The sequence below is a fragment of the Pygocentrus nattereri genome, chromosome 6, assembly GCF_015220715.1.
Source record: "Pygocentrus nattereri isolate fPygNat1 chromosome 6, fPygNat1.pri, whole genome shotgun sequence".
NCBI lineage: Eukaryota > Metazoa > Chordata > Actinopteri > Characiformes > Serrasalmidae > Pygocentrus > Pygocentrus nattereri.
In genome coordinates, this window is record NC_051216.1 from 40559430 (window position 1) to 40579215 (window position 19786).

Below are 19786 nucleotides of genomic sequence, written 5' to 3' on the forward strand. Positions count from 1 at the left end.
AAACCTGCAGGAAGGGCGATTTCCAGGAGCAGTGCTGGTGACCACTTGCCTAAGCGTGTGATGGGGTGCGCAAAGTCCTGGCTCCAAATCCAGGACAAGCCCTGGCTTTAAAGTGGTATGCAGAGCATTAATCATAGAGGTTTGGTGCCTTTCTTCTTCCAATGTGGAGGCGCTGGCTTTGAATCTGATTTGTCATTCCAGAAGTTAGGCATGCATATCAGCAACACTGTATCCTGAAATCTCCAAAAATATACGTTAATGTCTATTACAGGCTTCAACTAAAGCACATGGATCACTTCTAATGAAAAAAAAAGGTTTCTTTGCACCACCTTTAGCTTAGCGCTGCCATACTGAACGCCCTAGGAAAGGGGTCAGCAACATGTCACTCTTTTACTGCCTTCTTGAGGCTCCCTAGCAGAACTAGGTTTTTAAAAATAAACTAAAATAATCCTTCTTTGCAGTAAAATAAAGCTCTGCTGATCAATCTAACTCAGTATTATTAACATTACATTACATCTTTTTCTTTGCCTAGCTGCTAGGTAGGTGATTGTTGTCTGGTGACCAGCAGTCTGCTTGCCAATCTTCAGGGATAAAGGGTGAATTTTCAGTTCCACATTAATTCCAGCATGTAAGACGAACGTTGATAATTCAGCCCTTAATTGCACTTAATTGTACCCTGCTGGTGTCCTGATACGTTTTATTTGCAGCGAGTAGCTATTTTATAAGAGTTACATCAGCTTCTCATTTGCCAGCTTCTTATTTAAATTATCCCGTTCCACCTTAAATCATGCAGCAGTTACATTCTGGCACAGGAAAATCTGAACACGTAGCTGGCAAATGAGAAGCTGACACCTGCCTCGTAAAAGTCAAAAGCTGACATTTAAAAAGGAACTATTCTACTTCTGCGGCAAAGTTTCCTGCTGGAGATGTGAGAAAAGCAGCAAAAGCTGAGCTAAAGCTTAAAGCAGAGTAAATAAGTTTGCCACTCAGTATCACCCACCCCTAGCTTGCAGTTAGTCAAACTAATGTGAGATAAGCTACACAGCATGGCATAATCTTATATTTTTGTTTAACTACTTATAGATGTGTTGTTATGTAAAACACACACACACACACACACACACACGTTTTCTAAGCTGCTTCTCCCTCAGGGTAACTGTAAAAACAGTGATGCAAAAATTACATTAAAGGAAGAGAGGAATACTCAGCAGATACTAAGGTGATGTAGCAAGTCAAATAATGTCCCGTGTAAAAATTTAAAAGTGGTCATCTGGCTCCTGGAGCCATTCTAAAGCTAATCTGCTAATTCTTATTGCAGCCATCTTCACAGACCTCCTCTCCTCTGGCAGCCTCACCTGTGAATAATTCAAATGGGCCAGTCTCCAGACTCAGCTGGAGTGATGAAGGTGGTTGACGGGCCTAATACAGCTGGTACATTTTAATGAGAGCACTCAACTCTTTAGAGCAGTTTTTCTAGTGTCACAGACTGATCCTTGTCCTGTAGAAAGTCAGTCTGAGAAGATGTAGTGAGTCCAATCCAGTGGCTTTTTTATTTTTAACATGACATGAATTTAACATGAGTTTTTTACATAGCATTACATTTTGATCGTTTAGTCATTTGCTGGAGGCAATTTCAAGAATAAACGCTGAAGAGCTTTTATGGGCCGGCAATGCTAATGATGGTGGTTTTTATCTGATACTGTGAATGAAAACAGAGACAGTACTGTCTCTGACTTTACATCTACAATGTGGACCAACAAGGTACGAGTGCCTAATCTCCAAAATGGAAACTTTACAGGAGAAGGAAAAAACCTATATTACTTTTAATGTGAGTCAGTGGAACCAGACATTTTGGGACGTTTCTTTTGGTCCATTCACCATGAAATTTACACACGATGTAAAGAGCAACAGGTATTTTCTAATTATGCCAAAAACTGAAAAATGACAAAAACAGAGACATAGGGTTTCCTTTCAAAAGCAGCGATATGTATGTGTGAGTATATGTATATTTGAGGCGAGGGAGGAAAATTTGGTGTACCCAAACTTATGAGGCAAACTTACTGTTGTCTAGCCAAAGCTAAAGCTTCAGCCTTAAGCTCTCAAGGACCCAATAAACATGTTAGCTTTTCAGGGTTTGGTCTCTCCGTAGCCTCTGCCATGATGTCCATACTGGGAATACTAAGCTAGCTTCTTATAGGTAACTGAAGATTCATAGTTGTGAGGTCAAATGTTTTGCAGTTCTTGCGAGAGCTTTCATGCTCTTCTTTGCTCCTCCAAAGTTACATAGTGCTCTACCAGGCATTCCAGGTCCAGAGTGGCAATGACAGATGCCATTTCCCTTATTATAAGTTACTGTACCATCAAAATGGTTCTGAAGTTGTTTTTTAAGGTAAAACTTGCTTTGATTTTCACAATGTTGCTTTAATTTGCAGTATTAATAAAAACTTTAGTTACATAGGTGAGACCACTATCAAACATGTCAAGTCATGGGTTTTGCAGGTCAGTTGTATTTAAATACTTTTAAATACATTTACTGTTATATGCAAATTGTTCTGTTCTACTGTTCTACTATAAATTATTTGTAGCCGCTGCATTTATATGGTTGCAAAATGCTGTAGCCTTTGTTTTGCAGACCCCATAGTAGTCATTCCAGCAGCAGAATGGAAATTGACTTGGCTATTTTTATTTATTGTACTTAAATAAAAGAAATAATATGATAATAAAGTAAAATATCTTTCTATGTAACACTGTTATTAGATTAATAAGTACACTGTTGTCTCCGCGTGTGAAATGAAGTAAATCTATTGAGCTGCTAGTGAGCAACGATGGTGAAAGGGGAGAGGTGAGAACCCACTGCTACATGACGATAAAACAGATGGAAATTTTCTTGATATCAAAAAAGTGGAACATAACTGAATCAATAAAAATATGCTAGGCTTTTGCTATATTATCCCAGGTGGTTGCTATAGTGCTGCTAAGCTGTTGCTCTGTTATCCCAGGTAGTAGCCATGAACTTGCTAGGCTGTTGCTATGGTTTTCCAGGGGGTTGCTAAGGTGTTGCAAGGCCATTGCTATGGTATCCCAAGTCATTGCTAGGGTGTTGCTAGACCATTGCTGCGGTCTCTCAGGTGGTTGCTAAACTTGCTCCTGGTTTTGAAAATCACACAAATATGTATTTGAAATATATGAAAATATATTTTAATGTATTTGATATTTTAATTGATTTTATATAAAAATGCATAGTTTAATTGAGGGACCCCCTAAAACCAGGCAGAAATTGCCTTTCATAGCTACTATGAAAGAGTCCTGTGATTTTTAATCTACTATCAACAAAGTGATGAATAAAAGGTGCTTTTAACACAAGCAGCAGGTGGTGTCAGTCTGCACTTTCCCTTCCTGTTCAAAGTAATATTTGGATTTCATAATTTGGTTTAATTTAAAGCAAATAATTTCATGTTTAACCAGTTTGGCTGACATGCTAAGCATATTTCCATGCTTCCAACCTGTCTAATCTGGAACGTTTTGATGGGGAACATCAAACCCACTCTAGAATCCATGGCAACAAGCTTTGGTATGCTTTCAAATGAGTTTTCTCAGTTCTGAGTAGAAGATGTGAACTTCTATTGTCCTGCAGAGTCAGTAAGCCAATTTGCTCCGAGACTGTTTACTCATTGTGCTCAGAGTCTAATTATTGTTTCCATCTGAAAGAAGTCGTGCACCAGACCTGGTGTAGCCTGTCACTATGGCAACACTGATTAAAAAAGTTTCATGAGAATAGATTTAGTGACTCACACGTGAATAAAAATGAAACTTTTCTCTGTTTTTGCATCACATTGTTTTCCTGAGGCCTGCTTATGCTGTCTATCTACAAAACCAGTCATTATTAATTGTTCTACATTACTATCTTTCATTAGCACTTGGAATTAAACAGAGTTTTTGTTGCTGTGCCTTTAAATACTGCTATATGTAAATAAGCTCTGTTCCGAATGGCTGCTCTGTATTGTACCTCATTCTATAAGCAGTCTTGGTTGAAACACTCCTTATAACTTCAATAAGAATGGGTGGGGCTAAACTACCCTTAACAGGTATACATACAGGATGCAAAAGTTTGGGTGCCCCTGGTCAAACAACGTTTTCGGTTTGGTGGTGGTGGGTTAGTATAGGTTGCATGTGCTGGAGTTTGTAAAGACCTCAGTGTCAATGCTGGACTGAGAATAGTCCACCAACCAAAAATATCCAGCCAACAGTGTCTGTGGGCAGCGTCCTGCGACCACTGATGAAGGACTACAGGATGACCAACACACACTGTGCAGCATCGTCTCTGGCTTTACATCTACAAGGTGGACTGATAAGGTAGGAGTGTCTAACAGAGTGGACAATGAGTGGACAGTGTTTAAAAACTGCTGTGTCTGATCCACTCGCACCTGCACACCACCACCATGTCCGTGTTACTGCAGTGCTGAGAATGGGGGTCTGGACCTTAGAAGAACAGGGTAAAAGCGGGTTAACAAAGTATCAGAGAAACAGATGGACTACAGTCTCTAACTGTAGAGCTACAAAGTGCTCCTATATAGTAAATGGAGCTGATAAAATGATTGACCGGTGTGTATTTATATATAAATATATAAACACTTTATGTATGTGTTTATATACTGGATCTGGGCCTTTTAAAGCATAAAAATGTTATTTTTCAGCTTGCGGTTGATTTGGTTGTCCAAGAGCAGTGGTTCAGTAGCCCCTGGTATCTTTAGCCTTTCATATCTTCGTAAGTGTCAAATCAGAGCAGTTCCCCAGAGCGGCTTTAATGTATCGCATGGGCTTAAATGGTCTCCCCTAACTTCCTTTTTCCTCAGTGTTGTCTAGCATCAATCATCTGCTTTGTCTGGTGAAGAGCATATTGCCTGGGCCGAGGGACATCATTTCCACCCCGGAGCCATATGTTGCCATGACAGTGGAGGAGCTCCAATCTTGCCTCATCTTTTCCTCTTTTGTCCCAGGACCCTTAAGATATAGGCATCAAACGGCTAAATGGCTGATATTGTTTTCCGGGGCGTGTCTAACTGAATTTGCCTCCTAACTGCAAAAGCTATGAATTATTCACAACCATGGGCTGTTAATCTTATTTGAATGGCTGTGAGGGAAGTAAATAATTCATGCTATGAATTTGTCTCCTCATTTTGGCTGCTTTATTCGCTCTGTTTTCACTTTCATGGTGATGATTAAAAGGGGAGTGACCATTTGATTAGCCTTTTGTGAGAATGATTGTGCCTCTGTTGCAATTTTTAGCAACTTCACTCTATAAGCAGCTCAGTCCACCTATAAACTGCTGTTACTCTACACTGTTTATTAATCATTTATAAATGAATATTAAAGAAAACTGCACTGACTCCTACTTTTAAGTGTCTAAATTGATCCTTTTTGTTGGTGATGATTATTATTACACCCTCAGTCTGCGCCTTGGCTTTTCAACATTGCCGGTTGACCAATGCCATCTAGTGGCAATGAAACCCAGCCAAGATTAGAAATTCCAGCCGAGGCTGTAGCATCTTTCCTTGGTCACTTTGGCCTTTAAAGGTCCCTTATAATGAAAAGCAAAAACCAAAACCTCCTAGCTTTTTTTAAATAAAAGAGTCTGACTGTTCACTGTCCAGTCCATGCAGCCCACATATAGAACTTAGGCTGAAAAAACAGCTCGTTGTGAATTCACTGTTTTTGTGAGGTCACAACAACTGAATTTGCATATATCTACCTATTCTACGGAGCCCCGCTGGTCACATCATGTGTAAATAAAAATAATGCGTGACTTAGGTAGGTGTGAGAACAAGATAATTAAGACAATTTATTAAGGTGTGGGGACAAGATCCTAATGCGTGGCTAGAACTTAAGGCATGATGTCGTGGCCATGACTTAATTATCTCATTCCCATGCCTTACTGTCATGGGCATGCACTAGGATCTCATTCTCATGCCTTACTAAGTTGGGGCCATGCATTAGGATCTCATTCCCACACATTAATAAGGCCACGCATTATTTTTATTTATATGTCACCAGCAGGGCTCTGTATACCCAGCCTTCAGCATTTATGGCAGTTATAAGGAGAGTTTCAGCCTGAACTGCACTTTGGATGAGGCACAGTACAGGACAGCCAAGCCAATCACAACAGAGCTCATTTACATATATCTTAAACTCTTTTTTTACATACTTTTTTTTTTCCAGAAATCCCTTGTTTTTACTTACTTTTGTTGTTTGCTGTTAATATTATTGTCATTATTATTCTTTTATTATTTAAATCACTGTTGTTACTGATTTTCTTTCATGGGTTATTTTTTACTTTTAATTATTGTTAATTCTTTTCTTTTTACATCTCTCATTGTTTTTTACATTATTTTGCCATATTGTTGCTGCTTTTATGTTCTTGTATGATTTAATATTTCATAGAATTTTTATAGCTTTTTTGTCTTTTTGTCTCTGGGAACCATATATATTAAAGGTGTTATTCAATTAAAATGTATTATTTATATTGTTGTTTTTTAAAGACAAAGTAAATCTAATTAATAAAAAAGTTTAATTCTAAAAGATGGTTTAATTGGTATAATCGACATAAGTGGACGTCAAGGAAAAGATTCAAATACGAGAACAATGTAAAATATAGCCAATATTTTGTTGCATTTGCAAAGTATTGTGTTTCTCTATGTTAAAGTCTGATGAGCATGACATAATGAGACTCAATGCACTCACAAGGGCCCTTATAGCAAGAAAGACCTCAGTGAAAGGGGGCCAGAATTGGTCCAAAGGTCTCCACATGTTATGAAATTTGATCAGGGACCTCCATCAAAAATGTTCAAGTTTTATTCAGACTGAACTTTTGACCTTGGTATAATAAGCTGTAGTCTTTAAATGGAAAATTCAAAATAGCAGAGAAAGAGTACAATTTATGACATAACATGTAATTACAAAGTTATTCAGATCAGTGAACTGAATCACACGACACCTTTTATTTATCCTTAGACTTTGCAGATTTTTCAATTAAATAAGAATTATTTAGATTTTTTTCCAGAAGGACACATTTGCATATGGCAGTCATATTGTTTAAAAAATTCAAAATGTGCTGGATAATTATTGAGGTTTAGGCTATGCTGAATTTTTTGACAGCAACAACATGAAGATCAGGCGAAAAACTGTAGCACTAGTTTGCATAAGTAGTTTTTGCATGTTATGCAAATTAGCTTTTTAAAGTAGGCGGAGCTTAACGGTCCAAATTACAAAGTTGTTTTGTTGGACCCAAGGAATGAGGAAAAAATGTGTCTTGTCTGTCAAAAATCTGGGGAAGGAGTTAAAGGGCCAAATGCATCGTGTTGCGCAATAGTGCCACCTTAAGGCCGATTGGGCTCATGACTACTACCTATTCACCAAGTTTCATGTCTCTAGGACTTACGGTTTGGTCTGGGTGATTCGTTTTATCGGAGAAAAAGAATAATAATAAGAAGAAGAAGAAGAAAAAGTAACAATATTTTTACCCTATTTTTTACCTCCTAACAATATTTGGACCCTAAATATGACAAATGCACAGTCTGTCATACATGATCAGCTTTAATAGATAAACTGAAGACCATCATCCAAAAGACCACAATAAACAAGAGCTAGATTTATCAGTGAAGCAATATTGAGAGAAATATTTATACTTATGGTAAATTTATTGCTGTATTTTTTTTACTCTTGTACATGACCCGACTTGTACATGATTGACAATTGCCAATTAAACTGCATTCAATAATGTCTTATATATATATATATAAGTAAATAAAAATCTGTTTTAGCATAGCTTTTAGCCACTCTATAGAAGAAGATGATCGGCAGAGCTTTCAAATTAACGGTCAAGGTCATTCAGGCAATTTTTTAGGTTGTTAAGGTTCCCAGTTGAAAGAAAAGGCTATAATAAGGTTCTTGTCAGATCAGCAAAAACACATAGATATGTAAACAGAATTTAAGACCTGATCATTTTACTTCTGATATTCTTGGCATACTTTCTAATGGCACACTGTAATCCTAATCTGCTAATCAACCAGGTTTGTCAGCTATATGTACACTTCTATATTTGCTATATGTATTACACAGAACGTGCAACCATAAAAGTTACACTCAAACATACATCCAAGTAATGAAATAATACGTCTGATTGGCATGTGATCACAGCAAGGTCTCAGAGGCTGGGGAGGCGAGTTGTATTCAGCAGGGCAGATGCTCCGATTACTGAGCTTCCACTTCAGCGCTGTCCTCAACGAAGAACGCTGTCAGCTCTTTTCCAGCAGACACATATTTAATGGACTCCACTTCTCCACCGTAATTGCTGGGTTTTTGGAAGTGGATCTCCAGATGGTCCTGCAGATCCTCCTCATCCGTCACATCCTGAATGCCCTTCAGCAGCACAGTGCGCTTTGGCACCCCTGAGAACGTCTAGGACGGATCGCATATCAATCGATAAGTAAATTACATGAAAGTGCACAGATTACATCAATGTTTCTCAGTCCTGCTCATAAAGGCCCCCAATGCACTACACACATTTAGTACCCTTTCTGCTCTATTGTTCAATTTAACATTACAATTTTCTAGAGTTACTGTTCTTTTGCAAAACTCGACTTGTATTACATAATCAGTTATATGTTATTAAAACAATTAAATACAGGTGCATTTATGTTCAGCAGGTTTGAGTCCGCACATCTGACTTTTCCTCGTTTGTTTGGACGTCATACAATGGCAAAGCTAGGCTGTATGAAAACGTGTGGAGCGCCTAAAGTTTTTAGCACCAAGATTAAATCAACATGAACTGCTTATAAAAAGTATTGATCTCAATAAGTGTAATTGATATTGGGGGGCAAACGCAGCATGTAAAAGCTTTAGATTTCAAATCTTTATTTTGCAAAATACATATATCATCGGTCTGCGATGGACCGGCGACCTGTCCAGGGTGACCGCTGGGATAAGCTCCAGCAACCCCCCCCCACGACCCTGAGGGAGAAGCGGCTTAGAAAATGGATGGATGGATGGATATATCATTGGTTTTCTACACAGATTCCACACAAGGGGGCACTACTGGCCATCAAGTAGTCTTTTTCTGCATCTTTAAGGATGTACTCACACAGGGCCCAGTGGCCTTGTACCATGCCCAAGCACGACCTTCCTGCCTCCCCACTGCCCCACTGGCCTGTGCTCACATAGTGCTTAATGTTCCTGTGACTTTTTGGTGTGTGTGTGTGTGTGTGTGTTTAAATGAATGAGTTGTTAAAGTGAACCTGAAAGGGAACCAAGTGCAATTGACCTTAGTGCTTTTTGTGTTCACAATGTAATAATCCTGGTCCTTTGTAGCACTGATGAGATCTCAGACCACTTTTTGTTCAGATCACCACTCCATTAGAACTCAGATTCGCAAAGTGGCAATGTAAAGCACGTATTTGTACCATTTCATAACCAGATATTCTAAAACAGAACAATAATAAAATAAAAAGCCTGGAGACGAGACGGGGTGTGTGCAGTCAGTATAACTTTTATAGTACAGTTATGTTCCCCGACTAAAGGTACTGAGATGTACCCTTGAGGGTCCCGCCCCAGTGGGTTCTGCTTGACTTTGGGGGTCACATATGCTCAGGCACAGTACATATTGCCTAGCATGAGTACACCCTAAGAAGGAGGAAACCCACACCAGCAGTAATGTGTGGATGGTTGGAGGCTTAATTTTCAAACAGTTTAGTATCTACAGAAAAGTTTTTAAAAATGTAATCAGTTAATTCAGATGTTGTGTTTACATGTTGGCTGTAAACAGACAACGCTCCACAAGCTGAACGTTCCATCAGGAGTTCAATTTTTTTGTTGTTGACGGCAGCATGTTTGTTTTTTAGCAGTCATGGATGCTAAAAACTTCTCATTGTTGAATTCTAGACAAACCTAGTATTAAACTGCAGAAACAGCCTCTACTTAATTTGAGTGCATTCAGCTGCAAGAGCATTAGTGAGGTCAGACACTGATGAAAGTCACTGGATGGAGCTCAATCACTCCAGAGAACGTAGTCTCACTGCTCTACAACCTATTTCTGGGCAGTCTTTATATCCCTCTAACCCACACTTGGCACTGGCCTTAGGCTCATGTGTGGCTATCGGGCAATGCTGTCCTATGTAGCTCTGCTGCTCTTTTGAACAGATGCACCTTATAGATCCTCATTAAAGTGTTAAATTCAGTATTTAGAAGGGGTCTCTGTACAACTTTTGGACACAGTATAATTAAGCAAAATGCAAGACGAGCATTTCAAGCCAAATATGCCATGGAGGACCTAGGATGTGTTGCTAACAGAGAAAAGGGCATAGCATGTAGTGCAGGGCTACCTGATCTCCAGGATTAAGAAACACTATTTAGCCTTATATAACCAAATACAATCAAACATAACCTTTACAAAAAAGAATCATGTCCATGTAAGCATACCTGAAACTTTCTCAGCTGAAATTCAAAAAGTGGTGCAACATTGACCTCCATCCCATGGCCTATACTGACGTAGAACTTTTGTTTAAGAACCAGATCCTCCGCAACTGAAAGTGGAACAAAAAAAAAAAAGCACGTCAGTGTTGACACACGTATTGACACATGCATTGTATGGATGTGATGTAAGAACCTAAGATTGTTTTTTTGTTTTTTTTCTTCAATTTCCTACAAAACAAGACTGTACGCACAATGCTGACTTTTTCATCAAGTGCAAATAATATTTCAATAGCTCCACACAACTAGATGAGGAATGGGAGAGGTTTTGGAGATTGAAACGATTTGGGCTATTACTGACTATTGAGCCCTAGTGTTCGTTAGCCCTAGTTCATTAGCCTCGTAGCTCCAGTTCTAAACTAAAGCAACACAATTTGCACTCCACTTAAGACTTGGCCGATGGACTACATCTGGAGCAAGCGTAAAATTGGGTAAAGTTCACAAACTATTTCTTTAATTATGCAAATATTGGTGGAACTCCCAAAAACAAATTGAGCTCTTAGCAGACAGACCTCCAGTATTGAGGAAGGTAATGCGGCCTGTCCCAGTCTTTGAATCGTATTCCACTCTCTCCACTTCTCCTCCGCCACGGCTGGGCTTGGAGAAGCTCAACTCCAGCCGGTCCCTCATTCGCTCCTCAGCCATAATCGGAGGAACATTGGAGAACTTGATGGTCTTCTTGGACACAGTAATGTGGACCTGCAGACAAGAGAAATCTAGAATGACCCAGCCAGCTACAACTAACTGTAAAAAAAGGGTAAAAAGAGATTTGTTTTCATCACTGTTGCGTTTGTCATGTCCCAGACCACCTCAGTTTCACTGTACCTCAAATTTCACAGAGGGATCTAGAGATAAGGAGTGTGGCTTCACGTCTATCTTGGATCTGTCGCAGGTTACAGAGCACTTTGCCAGCCTTAGGATCTGATCTGCCACTTTAAGAGAGAATGTGCAAAAGTTTGTGTCAGCTTATATGGACAATGCAATAGACTGTGATTCATCTTTCTCATTTCTCAAAAACAAAGAGCCTACCATGAACGCGCTACTGGGCTCTGTGACTTTTCCTATTCTATTTTGCATTCTGAACAATATATATAGTATATTTAATATAAATGAAGAGAGAAGTGGTGAGAGTAGAGAGCAGGTGGAAGAGAATCTGGAGAGGTGGAGGTTTGCACTGGAGAGGAGAGGAATGAAGGTCAGTAGAGACAAGACGGAATACATGTGTGTGATTGAGAGGGAGGCAGGTGGAAAGGTGAAGATGCAAGGAGTAGAGGTCGTAAAGGTGGATGACTTCAAATATCTTGGGTCAACCGTCCAGAGCAATGGACAGTGTAGAAAAGAGGTGAAGAAGAGGGTGCAGGCAGGATGGAGTGGGTGGAGACGGGTGTCAGGGCTGATGTGTGACAGAAGGATAGCAGCAAGTGTGAAAGGGAAGGTTTACAAGACAGTGGAGATGGTTGGTGTGAAAGTAGAGGTGGCAGTGGATAGGGCAAGATGGAGGCAGATGATCCGCTGTGGCGACCCCTGAAGGGAGCAGCCGAAAGAAGAAGATTTAATATAAATGAAGCTGTTATGAAGCCATCACTGAGAAAAACAGAAAATGCAACCAACTTCTAAGTCTGAACTTTGGAGGTTTTTGCACAGCACTGTATAAAGTAGAAATCTGACTATGGAACCAGCATATCACTGTTGTTGGAACAAAACATTGTATCTCCATTTTTCTCGTTTATCGGTTTCTGACATAATTTGAAACTAACTGTTGTCCTTTACATTGTGTGTAAATTTCATGTTGAATGGATTAAAAGAAATGACCCAAAATGACAAGGAAAAAATTCTGGATTTACTGACATCCATTAAAAGTAAAATAGGTTTTTCCTTCTCCTGTAAAGTTATATGAGATATGAGGTTCTGTTCCAACAACAATGATATGAAACTGCATTTCAAACAAAAGTACAAAATAACACAACAGCCATAGACAGTCAAGCCTCAGCAGAGAACAGAGGATTTTTATGCACATGAGTTTAATCAAATATAACATACTGGGAAAAAGATCAAACAAAAGAAGTTCAAAACGTTTTGTATTTTAGGCTTTTAATTTTTGTCCAATATTGCCCTACTCCACAAATAAATAGAACTTGTGCACTGAAAGTTTCAGAAGGTTATCATATTTTAGGTTATTTGTGTAGAAGATATGTTAACTTCCATGAAGATCAACAAAAATAATTTGAGCTGGTATGCATATGACTGTATGTGAATGCAACAAGTTCTTTTTGCTGCTGAATTTACTGAGATGTAGGCAAATCTTTGTACGGGTGGTCAACATGTCAAAAATATAATATCATGCTATTTGAAGGCAATATACAATGTTTTGTGTATTTCATTTTTCTGGGGTGTGACATTGGAAAACACCACATGTTTTTTAAATCCTCCCACCTCAAGTTCTATCTATCTGTCTATCTAACTGTAAATCTCTCTCAGGGATTATTCCATTGTTTTATGGGTTTCTATGGACAGTGTGGTAGGAGGAAAGAGGATATTGACGGATTCAAGCATGCCTGGAAAAGACTGTACCTTTCTCTTCCTCAAACGTGATGAGTGCTTGTCCACCTTTCAGCAGGATAGAAGGTCTCTGAGTGATGGTAAACACTGCCCTCGTGTTCAGAACCACATTCTCTCCGTTCTCACTCTCACCTGCTGCCTGTTCATCCACGTGGGTGAACTTCATTTTTTTTTTAGGGATCTGAGCTTTGATCTGAGAAAGATAAGAGTCCTTTGTCAATTATATTTGGATGCTGTGGTGTGTATATATATATATATATATATATATATGCAGTTTTTGTGTTGGTAGAAGTACAAACAGATTATATATATATATATATATATATATATATATATATATATATAATATGTGTGTATATGTGTGTCATGCTTTGTTGCCCCCTTGTGGTGCTGTCATGTATTGCATTCTACTGCAAAAAAAGCTGCAGATGCAACAGTGACAATGCAATGATAAAGATGCCACACCGGGCTATAAAAAAGTAACAACCAAATATATCATTTGTTTTCAAACAGGTCAACCAAATCAAACATACACAATATAAGATTCTGTTGTGAAGTTTCTTCTGTTACCTTGAATCTCTGCTGCAAAGAGTCTGCCTCAGCTTTCTTGGACTTCAGCTGTTCTTTATAATTCTGCAGCTTCTCCTGCAGATCCTGTTTGGCATTATGAAGATGGAGAATTTCCTCCTACAGCAGAAAAAAGTAAACAATAAATCATTTCGCCCACTTGGTTAACATTGTGTTTGACATATAAAGACGGAAACAGACGTTTGGGATGTTCAAAATTTATGCAAATCCTGACCCAAGAAAGGACAAAACACTGCACACAAAATAACACATTTCAACACGATTGTCCTACATTTATTTCATATTGCCATCTAGAGCATTAATAACTGTATTATGTAATGCTATTGCTAGTGTTACTAACAACAAATAATAATAAACCTTTTATGGCACCTTTAATTCTGTTTCCAAAATCTATATGAAAATAGAGTGAACAGAAAATTCTAATGATGGGAAAATAACAAGCATAAAATCATAAAATCAAAAGCATCAAAAGCAAAAAGCAAGTGGATACGGAGAAAAACAAAAAGAAACTAGAAGAAGACTTAAAATCCGGGTAAAAATGTAATTGTTCATACAAGAATTTTTCGTGCATGAATAATAAGCTTTAAATGTCTGGAATTACATGTCATATTAATAATTATTATAGTTATAGTTATTACAGTCTAGACTGCAGAGTTAAGAGCTAAACACCAAATGTATGTGCACTTTATTGACAACTTTAAGTGTTTAGTATTTAAGACAACAAAAATACAACAATAAACAAACCTATAAATGAATCTATTTGTAGCCACTTCTGCAGAAATGAAATATTCCTTATAAAAAAATATTATGGATAGCTATTTCAGCGGTCAGTGCTTTTTGAACATGATGCACTCTGGATATTCATTTTATTCATTCTTATTTCATTCTTGATGTTACTTTGATTTTTCAATTATTATTACAATAATTATCTTATATCTGTTATCATACAAGCCATATAAATATCCATATGATAATCTTAATTATATACAATATATGCATGAATGTATGATAATAGATATATGATAATTATTATAGTAATAACTGAAAAATATAGGTATTTTAAATCTATAGAATAAACCTATTATTATCTATTACATTATGACAATGATTTCATAATCTGCAGCAAAACTGGTTTTATACTACTGAAAACTGTCAGATTATGTCATACCTGTATGGCTTGCATCCTTTTGTTAAACTCAGCTGCAAGTTGTTCTTCGACTTTCATCAACTCCGTCGTTTCTTGCTGGACTTTTCTCTTTTCATTCTCTGCGTCCATCTTTTCCAGCAGCAATCTGGAATTTTCAGCATCTGCCTCCTCCACCTTTTTCTATTAAGGCCAAAAATGTATAAAAGAAACTCACTATCAAATCCATGACCCACCACTGTGTATATTTCTGCAGTGAAGATCTGTCTTCCTGCAGAGTCCAGTTCCAACCATGATCTGTCCCACCTGCTCCAGCTAAGTGACTTCTTCAGAAGTCCTTGATTGACTGTATTAGATGCATTAGTGTTTGACGAAGGGAGGACATCGTGTTAGATGCAGGTTGGAACTAAACTCCGCAGGAAAGTAGCTCTCCAGGAGGAGGGTTGGTGCCATACACAACATATAGACCTGATACAGCATATATAGGCATGGGTTACAGTATACAGACCTAACTCATCTGATCAGAATTATAGGCTGTGACCCCATTTATACCTGGTTACTTCGTGTGATTAGTATCTGGATTGTATCCTGATAAGATTTCAGCCACATGCATTTACACTTGGTAGTCAAATGCATTTCCGGTTAGTTGGACTAAAATTCATTTGGTGTGGGACGGACTGGCAAATCCACTCGTTTAGTGGCAAACAGTGGTTTTTCCGTTCAGCCTCTTCATCTGCAGTTTGTTTTGCGCTGTATCTGTCCATACTGCTATTAAACATTCTGGTTGTACTGGGAGGGGTTTTGGTTGTACTGGGAGGGGTTTTGGTTGTACTGGGAGGGGTTTTGGTTGTACAGAGAGGAATTCTGGTTGTACTGAGAGGAGTTCTGGTTGTGCTGGGAGGGTTTTTTAGTTCTGCTGGTAGGAGTTCTGGTTGTGCTGGGCAGGATTCAGTTGTACTGGTAGGAGCTCTGGTTGTGCTGGGCAGGATTCGGTTGACTGGGAGGCATTTCAGTTGTGCTGGGTGGCGTTTTGCTTGCACTGGGAGGAGTTTTGGTTATACTGGGAGGAGTTGTGGTTGTGCTGGGAGGAATGCTGGTTGTACTGAGAGGAGTTGTGGTTGTACTGGGAGGGGTTTTGGCTGTACAGAGAGGAATTCTGGTTGTACTGAGAGGAGTTCTGGTTGTACTGGGAGGGTTTTTTGGTTGTACTGAGAGGAGTTCTGGTTGTACTGGGAGGGTTTTTTGGTTGTACTGAGAGGAGTTCTGGTTGTACTGGGAGGGATTTTGGTTGTACTGAGAGGAGTTCTGGTTGTACTGGGAGGGTTTTTTGGTTGTACTGAGAGGAGTTCTGGTTGTACTGGGAGGGTTTTTTGGTTGTACTGAGAGGAGTTCTGGTTGTACTGGGAGGGTTTTTTGGTTGTACTGAGAGGAGTTCTGGTTGTACTGGGAGGGTTTTTTGGTTGTACTGAGAGGAGTTCTGGTTGTACTGGGAGGGGTTTTGGTTGTACAGAGAGGAATTCTGGTTGTACTGAGAGGAGTTCTGGTTGTGCTGGGAGGGTTTTTTAGTTCTGCTGGTAGGAGTTCTGGTTGTGCTGGGCAGGATTCAGTTGTACTGGTAGGAGCTCTGGTTGTGCTGGGCAGGATTCGGTTGACTGGAAGGCATTTCAGTTGTGCTGGGTTGCGTTTTGCTTGCACTGGGAGGAGTTTTGGTTATACTGGGAGGCGTTGTGGTTGTGCTGGGAGGAATGCTGGTTGTACTGAGAGGAGTTGTGGTTGTACTGAGAGGAGTTCTGGTTGTACTGGGAGGGGTTTTGGTTGTACTGAGAGGAGTTCTGGTTGTACTGGGAGGGTTTTTTGGTTGTACTGAGAGGAGTTCTGGTTGTACTGGGAGGGTTTTTTGGTTGTACTGAGAGGAGTTCTGATTGTACTGGGAGGGTTTTTTGGTTGTACTGAGAGGAGTTCTGGTTGTACTGGGAGGGTTTTTTGGTTGTACTGAGAGGAGTTCTGGTTGTACTGGGAGGGTTTTTTGGTTGTACTGAGAGGAGTTCTGGTTGTACTGGGAGGGTTTTTTGGTTGTACTGAGAGGAGTTCTGGTTGTACTGGGAGGGTTTTTTGGTTGTACTGAGAGGAGTTCTGGTTGTACTGGGAGGGTTTTTTGGTTGTACTGAGAGGAGTTCTGGTTGTACTGGGAGGGGTTTTGGTTGTACAGAGAGGAATTCTGGGTGTACTGAGAGGAGTTGTGGTTGTGCTGGGAGGGTTTTTTGGTTGTGCTGGGAGGAGTACTGGTTGTACCAGTAGGGGTTGTGGATGTCAAACGTGTCTTGGAGAGACAGATTCATTTACGCTACTGTAACATGCGTCTCAAATTCGTCTCAGACCACCTCCTGAAGTGGTTTGAGCAATCGGTTTGATATATCTGTTAAATGCATCTTGGGTGCATTTACACATGCATATTTATGTGGCTTAGCCTTATCCAGACATAATCCTGATACTCAAGACGCATGAAGTGACCAGGTGTAAACAGGGCCTATGCTTCGTCCAAATGTACAGCAATGAAGCTTACCTTCCATGTCTTCAGTTCCTCCAAAGCATCGGCCAACTGCTGTGCAGACGTGCTGAAAGACTGACAAGTACACAAAGCAAAAGACACTGTAACAACAAGCCTGTAACACACATCACTGGGACATCCAAGAGTGCAAAGATCTCAATCTAAGTGGAGGGAATACATATTTAATAAAATGACAAAAATGATGAAATTGTCGCCTCCATTTCCCATTCTCTTGGGATTAATGGAGCTACTGTTTAATCATATTAAACATAAACTAGAACAGCAGTCCTCAGGGACTCTCAGATGGTCCAAATTGTGTGTCTTCATATGTTTTGTGTCAGTAATGTGTTATTTCTTTTGTGGGTATAATTTATGTGTTGCTGCCAGTCTTGGCCAGGACAGTCCTGTAAAAGAGATTTAAAATCTTAGCGCGATTTTTCCTGGTTAAATAAACATATATAAATCAATACGATTGGTTTTGTATCCCTATCTGTGGCAGTTGGGACTGAGTAATAATATGGACGGTCTGGTGTGCCTGAAGTCCACTGGTTTTGAGAACCACTGGTCTTGCGAACAAAGAACGTCAAAAATCTGTCTAAAAACAGTCTGTTATGAAGAGTAATGGACGGCACTCAGCTATTAATAACGTCCATGATCGTCCAGAAATTGCTTTCAGTTCATAAGAGACCTGTTTCCAGCCTGTCTATTGTAGGAGGGTACCATTTTTTCAAGATGCCACATAATGTACTACTAATACTACTAAAACAGTCGAAGAAGGAGATGAAATGTACAAGAATCCCACCATTTTTTTCAATGACCTTATTACGAAATTCTGCATAATTAAATAATTAAGACAGAAAGAATGTCATTCAGAGCCGCCTGGCTTGAAATGCTCTGCATTTCAAAAATTACAGAGTCGGAATTATTCACAATGGTGGTGTGGTGATAGGAATCAGACGTCCGCTTCTAAAAGCTCCCTCACAGAAGGTTATGAATACGCCACCTGAAGCCTGAGACATCTTTTCTGATGGTTCTGAGTTAAGCTTTTCCTGAAACATACAGCTGGTCCTAAGACATGCTTTTTATACCGGTTCACAGTGGAGAGGTGCATGCACAGTGAAAACTTCACTTGATTCACATGTGCCTATCTATTCCACATTAATAACATATGTGACATGAACACAACTGTTTTCTTTAGGTTTACTCACTTTTGGCAAGAACTGAGGTGATGTAATATATGTTATTCATGTGGAACCAATGTACACATTTAAATCAAGTGAAGCCGGCACATTATCTTTTCCGGTCCAGGCTGTTGGGAGGCAAATGGTCCCCACACAGGACTTGTTTTTTCAGATTTACTGCTTTTTTACCATCATCATTTTATATACAAACTCAAAAGTGTAGATTCACTGGTGGTTTTGGATGGTAAATAAATAGGCTACATTGGTGTTGTAGTCATGGTGACCCCTGGTTCCCATCACCAGCACTGTAAAGAGTTTGTCTAGAATGCACCACATCAAACCCTCTCAAAGCTATGAAAAAGTTTTGGAAAACCAATGGAATTCCCATTATAAGCTATTCATGCAGACAAACTGTCCTACCTCGTCCTACTGTCCTACTGTAGCACATATATTTTAGTAGATCCCTACATAAAACTATAGGCAAGATATTTTGGTCCCCTAAATCACTTCATCAGAAAATGGTGCTAGCATTAAAACTATAATTAGGATATACTGATTGCCTATATCACTTTATCCGAGAGAAAGTAGCATTATTAAGGTACGAAGTAAAGCAGTATTAACAAAAAAACAGAAGAAATAAACGTATATAACACTAAGTTACTGCACTAGCTCAAGGATGTGCGCATGCGCATTGGGAACGACTGATGGGCGACTTACCTTTACAATAATGTCAAGATTAATAAACCGCATTTTTCATTTGAACGTCTTTTCAGCGCTTCTCACCAAAACGCTACGTTTGTGGTTCCACTGCCGTTTTTTCAACGTCTTTATTTGGACGTCTTTCGTTTTCAGCCATAATAAGGCGTAACTTACGAAACAGTGATTAGCCAACTTAACCTTAGGTAACCAGCTAGGTAAGTCAGTTGAATTCAACGTTGATTTAACGGTCGAATGTCCAAGCAGTGCTAATGTTAAACCCCACCAAACTACTTTTCTATCAGCAAATACTTCCAAACGGTACACTAAAACAAGTCCTGACCCAGAAAAAGACAGAAAGGGATCCTAGCTAGGTTACCTCGCCGTTGACTTGGTGCTCCTCTGACATTGTGGAGTCGAAACGCAGCTGAATGCTAACCGCTAACTTTACTCGACTTTACTCGCTCACAAAACAGGCAAAAAACGACGGATTAAATTGCTTAAATCGCGAGGTTTTTCGCGTATCTTCCTGTTGGCACCGTCCCCTGG

At 39.3% G+C, this 19786-nt stretch overlaps 1 protein-coding gene across 1 annotated transcript; it reads right to left on the reverse strand.

Annotated features, from left to right (window-relative positions):
• Window positions 1–7572: 7572 nt before the first annotated feature.
• On the reverse strand, window positions 7573–19756 carry nmi (N-myc (and STAT) interactor). Its single transcript, XM_017695044.2, has 9 exons — window positions 19617–19756; window positions 17376–17435; window positions 14837–14995; window positions 13651–13767; window positions 13093–13273; window positions 11347–11453; window positions 11034–11220; window positions 10471–10574; window positions 7573–8454 (listed from the first exon to the last, which is right to left on the reverse strand). The coding sequence occupies exons 1-9, from the start codon at window positions 19644–19646 to the stop codon at window positions 8248–8250; spliced, it is 1152 nt and encodes a 383-aa protein (XP_017550533.1). The 5' UTR covers window positions 19647–19756; the 3' UTR covers window positions 7573–8247.
• Between the last annotated feature and the right edge of the window lie 30 nt (window positions 19757–19786).

Bases quoted from the DNA above. Each gene is read 5' to 3' on its own strand.
- nmi (XM_017695044.2), bottom strand. From the start codon at position 19,646: ATGTCAGAGGAGCACCAAGTCAACGGCGAG. The intron at 13,274-13,650 runs GTAACAGAAGAA...TATCTTTCTCAG, and splicing joins CTTTGCAGCAGAGATTCAAG to ATCAAAGCTCAGATCCCTAA. The intron at 11,454-13,092 runs GTACAGTCTTTT...TCTCTCTTAAAG, and splicing joins CACGTTTGAGGAAGAGAAAG to TGGCAGATCAGATCCTAAGG.